We start from the raw sequence: 8,542 nt of genomic DNA, 5'->3' as shown, positions 1-8,542 counted from the left end.
TGAACAATTGGTGCCATTCTGTCAACCCCTTTTATACCTTGCACTTTACTATCAAAAAGTGCAGCCATAGGAGCCAAAGTCTCCTCATCTGCCCCAAATTGGACCTTAGCAACAACACACAAAGCAGTGATCAAGAAAGGATAAAATAATGACATGGAAGTGTGCTTGTAACACTGTATAATATGAGAAGAAATGAATTTCCCCACATCAATAGATTTTCCAGTCACAATGCAGTACAAGAGAATTGCCCTTTCCTTATTAATATCACTAAAATGCTTTATTAGCATCATTTTAGCCGTCAAAAAATAATACCAAGCCTTACAGTCCTTATGAGCCCAATGCTCGAAAATGTCATAGGTTTTTCTTCTGTTAGTTTCCGTTGGGTACCTGGCACAGCAATCTCTTGCAATATCTCTTGATAATCTATTTGCCTCCCAATGAATCTATTATAATCATCTTTCGTAATATCAGGTAATTTGAAAAATTTGTTGATAGCCTCCCCACTAAAATCGACATGTTTTCCTCTAACAAACACCTTCTATGGTCATGTTCAGGAGCATTGGCATAGAATTCCCTCAAAACTGGTACTATTGCAAGCTTAGGTTGTGCACAAAACGTTTCCCATTTCCTCTCTTCTATAATCCCCCTAATACGAGGATATCCTACAGCTGTGACAGTTAATCCCCTTTCTACTATGGGATTTCTACCAGTTACCGATTCATAGAACCTATTCTGTGCATCTTCACTAACAAATTTTTTTTATCATAAACAACCCTAGATTTTCTCTTCTTAGAAGTACTTGATGAAGCCATTATAACCCAAATAAAATTCTTCTAATCAGAAATCAACCAAACACAGAACTTCAATCAAGAGAGAAGAAAACCCTTACCACTTTTGCAAACCTAAACCTCTTCTTCAAATCTCGAATCCGAACTTCAATGCAATCACCTTCCTTTCCCCAAACTTAGTAGCAACCTTTCATTTTTCTGAGAAGAAACAAGAATAGTGAGAGTGATATGAACAAATGAAAGAAATTTTGTGGATTTAAATAGAGTTAGGGGAGGTAAAAGGTTGAGGAAGATAAAGAGGTGAAGGAAAATGAGAGGTTTTTGGAGAAAAGAAGAGAAAGGGGCGGAGAGAATGTGAGAAGTTTGAACCAAATGACGGGTTTAACCCCTTAAAATTCTAACTTCGTGACTCGCACCGCGACGGGTAAGTCATTTCCGCCGCGACTCTTGCCCTAATTCCTTTAATTTGGGGCTTGGCCTCTTTATCTTATTTTCAGAAACTGCCGCGGCGTACATGTACCCACCGCTGCGACGAAATTGACTGGGCAGCACTGAAATCCTTTATTCACCTGAAAAATAAAACAAACATAATTAAAATCAAAACAAATAACATAAAACAAATCCTAAACTACCTAATAAAATAAAATAACAACTAAAACTAAAATAAAATAAACTAATGAAATCCTAAATCCTTGAAATTTTAATTTTAGAAATAAATCGGGTTGCCTCCCGAGAAGCGCTAAAATTTAAGTCTTTAGCGAGACTTTCTTGAATCTTCACTTCAGAATTGAAAGCAAAATGGACACCTGCTCGGTACTAAAGTTCCCTCCGAAGTAGTGCTTCAATCGCTGCCCGTTTACTGTAAAAATCCCTTTCGACGGATGCTTGACTTCTATTGCCCCCGATGGTAAGACCTTGTTGACAGTAAAGGACCGGACCACCGTGATCTTAATTTTCCCAGAAAAAGTTTAAGTCTTGAATTGAAGAGGAGAACTTGGTGTCCTTCTTTGAATTCCCATTTGTGAATGTGCCTATCATGCCATCTCTTCGTCTTTTCCTTATAGATCCTAGCATTCTCATAAGCATCGTTCCGGAACTCTTCCATCTCATTTAGCTGTAACAGTCTCTTCTCCCCTGCAGCCTGTAAATTGAAATTCAAGAACTTAACAGCCCAATATAATCTATGTTCCAACTCAACTGGGAGATGACAAGATTTTCCATAAACCAATTGATATGGAGACATTCCAATAGGTGTCTTGAACGCTGTCCGGTAGGCCCATAGAGCATCATCCAATTTGCTTGACCAATCATTCCTTGAAGAATTGACTGTCTTCTCTAGAATCCTCTTTAGCTCACGGTTGGATACCTCAACTTGACCACTTGTCTGCGGATGATAAGGTGTAGGCACCCTATGTGTCACTCCATATTTGCTCAAAAGTGAATCAAATTGTTTGTTACAGAAGTGTGATCCTCCATCACTTATGATAGCTCTTGGTGTTCCAAATCTTGCAAAAATATACTTCTTCAAAAATCTTACCACCACCCGAGCATCATTGGTTGGCAATGCTATAGCTTCAACCCACTTGGACACATAATCTATAGTAACCAAAATAAAACGATTAGAGAAAGAAGATGGAAAAGGACCCATAAAATCAATACCGCAAACATCAAACAATTCAATTTCCAAAATATATGTTAGAGGCATCTCATTTTTCCTAGATATATTCCCAACCCTTTGACATTTATCACAATTGGCAACAAAATTATATGGATCTTTAAAAAGAGTAGGCCAATAAAATCCTGATTGTAAAATTTTTGCTATTGTCTTGGTTGCTCCAAAGTGTCATCCAACTTCACGAGAATGACAATGTTGAAGAATACTCTCCATCTCCTCTTCCGGCACACATCTTGTAAAGGAATGGATCATCCCATATAAAATACTTAATATCTAAAAAGAACTTCTTCCTCCTTTGGTGGGTGAGTTCAGTAGGCAAAATCCCCCTAGCCAAATAGTTGACAATATCAACATACTATGGGGCTTCTCCAACTGCAAACAACTGCTCATCCAGAAATTTCTCATTAATATCCCCATCAACTTCTTCATTTGGCTGCACATGGTCCATCCTAGAAAGATGATCTGCAACTTCATTTTCGATTCCTTTCTTGTCCTTGATTTCCAAGTCAAATTCCTGCAAAAGTAAAATCCATCTTAACAACCTTGGCTTTGCATCTTTTTTAGCAAATAAATACCTCAAAGCCGAATGATTGGTGTAGACAATCACTTTAGAACCTATTAAATAAGACCGAAATTTGGCAAAAGCATAAACAACTGCTAAAAGCTCTTTTTCGGTAGTTGCGTAATTCAATTGAGCCTCATTTAAAATTTTGCTAGCATAGTAAATCACATGAAAGACCTTATCTTTTCGCTGTCCTAAAACAGCACCTATAGCATATTCACTAGCATCACACATCAAAGTAAAAGGCAATTCCCAATCGGGTGCAGCAATAACAGGAGAAGATATCAATTTCACTTTAAGAGTTTCAAAAGCATCTAAACATTCTTTGGAAAAATAAAAAACTGCATCTTTTACTAACAATTCACAAAGAGGTTTAGCAATTTTAGAAAAATCTTTAATAAATCTCTTGTAAAATCCTGCATGTCCAAGAAAACTTCTAACTCCCTTAACATTGGTAGGAGGTGAAAGCTTCTTAATTACATCAATTTTTGCTCGGTCTGCCTCAATTCCTTTAGTAGAAATTCGATGTCCTAACACAATTCCTTCTTTTACCATAAAATGGTATTTTTTCTAATTCAATACCAAGTTTGTGTCAACACATCGCTGCAAAACTAAAGAGAGATTAGAAAGATAATTATCAAAAGAAGAACCAAAAATAGAAAAATCATCCATGAACACTTCAATGTATTTTTCAACCATATTGGAAAAAATTGACATCATGCAATGTTGAAAAGTAGCAGGGGCGTTGCACTATCCGAATGGCATTCTTCTATAAGCAAAGGTTCCATATGGACATGTAAAAGTGGTCTTCTCTTGATCCTCCGGTGCTATTGGAATTTGATTATAGCCTGAATATCCATCTAAGAAACAATAATAATCATGCCCGGAAAGTCTCTCCACCATTTGGTCAATGAAGGGCAAAGGAAAGTGATCCTTTCTTGTGACATCATTGAGTTTCCGGTAATCTATACAAACTCTTCATCCGGTCACCGTTCTTGTGGGTATAAGCTCATTGTTGTCATTTTTCACCACGATCATACCACCTTCTAAGGAACCACTTGGACCGGACTTACCCATGAACTATCCGAGATTGGATAAATTATACCTGCATCCATAAGCTTCACAGCCTCCTTTTTTACCACTTCTTGCATGGAAGGATTTAATCTTCTTTGAGGTTGTACCAATGGCTTGTAGCTCTCTTCCATCAAAATCTTGTGCATACAAATAGATGGGCTAATTCCCTTGATATCATCAATAGTCCATCTAATAGCTTTCCTATGCTCCCTTAAAACCCTCAATAACTTTTCCTCCTCCAAATCATTTAAAGAAGAGTTAATAATAACAGGATAATAACAAGACTCTTCTAAGAAAGCATACCTAAGATGTGATGGCAATTGTTTAAGTTCAAGTTTAGGAGGTTCCTTTTTAGATGATGGTTCATTAACATGCACAGCTCCCAACTCTTTAAATTTAAGCCTTTTTGGAAACTCACTAAGTGGCAAAGCATCAAGATTATTCACACATTCAATTATATCTTCATCATCACTTAGAGTTCCTAAAGTTCTACCATTTAATATGCAATTTTCCAAAAGTAAGGGAGGAAAAGATTTATTAAATTTTTCAGCTACTACCCTATCCAAAACACTTATTACAAAACATGCATTAACATCGGAAGGAAATTTCATAACCTCAAAAACATTAAAAGTTACTTATTCATCTTGAACCCTTAAAATCAACTTACCTTGATGAACATCTATGAGAGTTCTACCTGTGGCGAGAAAAGGTCTTCCCAATATGAGTAGGACAACCTTGTCTTCTTCTATATCCAAAACGATAAAATCAGTAGAAAATATGAATTTGTCCACTTTTATCAAAACATCCTCAATAATGCCTCTAGGATGCTTGATAATCTATCTACAAGCTGCAAGGATACCGTAGTAGGCTTCACTTCCCCTAAACTGAGTTTCCTGTAAATAGAGAGAGGTATCAGATTAATACTTGCACCAAGATCACATAAAACTCTATCAAAATTACAATCACCAATAGTGCAAGAATATTGAAACTCCCTGGATCTTTTAGCTTTTGGGGAAGCTTTCTTTGAAGAATAGCACTACATTCTTCCATGAGCATAACCTTCTCATTATCCACCAATTTCCTCTTGTTTGATAGAACTTCCTTCAAGAACTTAGCATATTTCGGCATTTGCTCTAGCATATCTAGAAAAAGAAGATTAATATGTAAGCTTTTAAAAATATCAATAAATTTAGAAAATTGCTTATCTAAATTTTGCTTTCGTAATTTTTGAGGAAAATGAATGGGATTAGAAGATGGTTGTGGAATAGGTTGTTGAATAGGAGCAGTAGCATCTTGATCTTTAGGAAGAGCAGTTTCATCCTCATTTGCTTAATTGCTACCCCTCTTTGATTGTTCTAACTTCTTCCCACTTCTAAGAGTTATAGCTTTCACATGCTCCTTGGGATTCTTCTCAGTATTACTTGGGAGTACTCCTTGAGCTCTTTCCGTCAATAGCTTGGAAATCTCCCCAACTTGATGTTCAAAGTTGCGAATACTTGCACCTTGATTTCTGAAATTGGCTTGGGTTTCATCAATGAAGTCATTGGTCTTTTGCATGAATTGGGTGAAGACCTCTTCCATGGTTGGTTTTTTCTCTTGATATTGAAAAGAAGGAGGTGATTTTTGCATATTTGCATTGTTGCTCCATGAGAAGTTAGGATGATTCCTCCACCCTTGATTGTAGTAATTGGAGTTAGGATTGTATTGTATTTGATTGTTGGCCACATAATTCACTTGTTCGAAAGAATTTGCTTCATATGGGCCTTGACACTCCAAAGTAGGATGATTCCTTGCACAATTATCACAAACTACATTAGAAACTATAGCAACATTCATTTTTTTAAAATTATTATTTAAAATAGCAACTTGAGCAGCCAAATTGTAAAAGCATCAATGTCATGAACTCCGGCTGTCCTTTTCTGTGCATTCCTGTCAGATTTCACGAAGTTGTTACTAGCCATGACTTCAATAAGTTCATATCCTTCCTTCGGTATCTTGTTGAAGAATGCTCCTCCACTTGCTACATCCACCATGGTTTGGGTGTTTGAGAGCAAACCATTATAAAACGTTTGTACTTGCATCCATAACGGTAGTCCATGGTACGGGCACTTCCTTATGAGATCTTTAAACCTCTCCCAAGCTTCATAGAGAGATTCTTGATCTTGCTGTAGAAAATTGGTTATATCGTTCCTCATCTTCGCAGATTTTACTAGTGGAAAGTACTTAGTCAGAAAGGCATTAACCAGCCCATCCCATGTAGTAATGGTTCCTGAAGGTGGCGAGGTCAACCATGCCTTAGCCTTGCTGTTCAATGAAAACGGAAACAAACGCAGTCTTATGGCATCATCAGTCACCCCATTGTGCTTGAATGTATCACAAATTTCTAAGAAATTTGCAATATGCAGATTTGGATCATCATTAGCCAATCCCCCAAACTGAACTGAAGATTGTATCATCTGAATGATGGCAGGCTTGATCTCAAAATTGTTTGCTTGAATAAGTGGCCTTCGAATGTTAGAGACACCGACATTGAGAATAGAGTAATCCCTTAGAGCTCTATTCGATACTGCATCTCCACCACCACCATTATTCTCTTCTTCCGCCATTGCTAAAACTCCTTGTTCAGCTCTTTGCTTGCGCTCCCTATTTAGCCTTCTAAGTGTCTTATCGATATTAATCTTTAATCCCCGGCAGTGGCGCCAAAAACTTGATGCGTATAATTTATGCTAGCAAGTGCACTAATCGTTTCAAGTACTAATATAAGATATTGTTCCCACGAGGATTAAGTTACTAAGTACCAAAAATAATCACTTAAATTACTATTCGATGAATCGAGAATTGTAGAATTGCAAATTGAAATAATAATGAAACAAGAAAGAATGGATTCTTATGGATTAAAAACCTAGGGCTTTCGACTTCACTACAGATACTCCTACTTAATTGATTATTCAAAGTAATTCCTACTTTGCCTTATTTGGAAGTTTAATTCCCTATACCAACTAGTGTTTTCTCTCGAAATACGCTAGATTACTCCTTTAAATATTAACTCTGCACATCTCTATGTGAATTTAAATACCAAAGAGTCATAAAATCTATGGAATTATTGTAAATTGAATTATTAACCTCTTAGAACATGCTAAAGTACCTCTACCGTTCATTCATTCCAACGTGATCTATTTTATTGATCTAACCTAGATTCTAATTCTCATTATAAACCTAGATCAATAAATCAATCAAAACTTTGGCCTTCAGAATTGACAGCATTTAACTCAAAATAGATACACAAATAAGTAATTGCAAAACAAAGAATTGAATTTGAGTAAAATAACTACGAAATAGTATCTGAGTTACATCTCAACCCTAGAAACAAAATTTAGTTAATAACAAAATACAAAACAAACATCTTGAAATTAAACATAGAAGAAAGGAAGAATAAACCAGTAAAATTCAATATTGCAGTAGCAATCACTTGATTTCCTATCCCCCTTCTTCTCTAGCATTTTCAATCTCCCAATAAATCCTAAGAATAAACTACTTATAGCCTCCATACGTTCTGAATACAATTGGGGTTAAATCCCTTTTAAATCAGATCTAAACGATATGATAACAAAATGAGACGAAGTGCAGAAAAGGGACCGCGCTGCGAGCCGCGGCAGGCATGTACCCATCGCTGCGGCGGCTAGCTCCTGTCTTGGGGCCTTTGTTGATTTAAATACGAATGCCACGGCGGACATGTATCCACCGCTGCGGTGGCCTCTGCCTCTTGTACTTCATTCTCCGAAACTTCGTATTTTCTTCCGATTTCACCCCAAATTGCTTCATTTTCATATTCTTGGCCATTTATTACCTAAAATAATAAAAAGAACGATTACTAAATAAAATCACTCTCAAATTAAAAAAATGTAAAGTAAAATTTCATAGAATAAGTCGTTACAAACGAAGTAAGCTGGTAAGTTGGAGTCGGTGGTCTTGTAATCTTCTTTGAGGTTTTTAGGGGGAAGGTAGTCGGTAAGTTGGAGTCGGGGGTCTTGTAATCTGCCTGATTCATCTTTTTTGCCTTGTTGGCCTCACTAAAGTCCCAATTGATCCATAACTCGGTTGTGTAGGAGCTCAGTACTACGGATATATGGGTCCAGAGGTACTCAGTCTCAAAAACATCGGCCTCTTGGCCAGATCAACCCTAAGATGAAAAGAAGCCTGGTAGTCTCAACCACTGACATCCTGGACCTTAGGTAGGGTCGTAGTCCTATGAAAAATTTATGGGGCTTCTACAAATTGATCGGAATGAACTCGGGTGTGTATCGTGACAATCTAGTAAATCTCAGCTTGTAATCTGTAATGGATAGATTGCCTTGCACCAACCCTAAAATTTCCTGATGCTTAATCTCTCGGGCAATCTCTGATATGAGTCTGTTTAGGAACATCCTCTTAAAGGCGGCCCAT

At 36.9% G+C, this 8,542-nt stretch overlaps 1 protein-coding gene and 1 non-coding gene across 2 annotated transcripts; one reads left to right on the top strand and one right to left on the bottom strand.

Moving 5' to 3' along the window:
• Window positions 1-2,818: 2,818 nt before the first annotated feature.
• LOC147406071 (uncharacterized) lies at window positions 2,819-5,935 on the bottom strand. Its single transcript, XM_086432479.1, has 6 exons — window positions 5,440-5,935; window positions 5,060-5,241; window positions 4,959-4,992; window positions 4,767-4,844; window positions 4,131-4,580; window positions 2,819-3,378 (listed from the first exon to the last, which is right to left on the bottom strand). Exons 1-6 carry the CDS (start codon window positions 5,933-5,935, stop codon window positions 2,819-2,821), a joined length of 1,800 nt encoding a protein of 599 aa, XP_086288605.1.
• A 255-nt stretch (window positions 5,936-6,190) lies between these two features.
• On the top strand, window positions 6,191-6,297 carry LOC147406070 (small nucleolar RNA R71). Its single transcript, XR_015177163.1, has one exon. It is a non-coding gene; the product is annotated as a small nucleolar RNA R71 (small nucleolar RNA).
• The last annotated feature ends 2,245 nt before the right edge of the window (window positions 6,298-8,542 follow it).

Source organism: Akebia trifoliata, chromosome 3, assembly GCF_017979445.1.
Source record: "Akebia trifoliata isolate Shusen 1 chromosome 3, ASM1797944v1, whole genome shotgun sequence".
NCBI classification, from domain to species: domain Eukaryota; kingdom Viridiplantae; phylum Streptophyta; class Magnoliopsida; order Ranunculales; family Lardizabalaceae; genus Akebia; species Akebia trifoliata.
The sequence above is the reverse complement of the archived record's forward strand: the minus strand, read 5'-3'. Positions and strand labels throughout refer to the sequence as shown.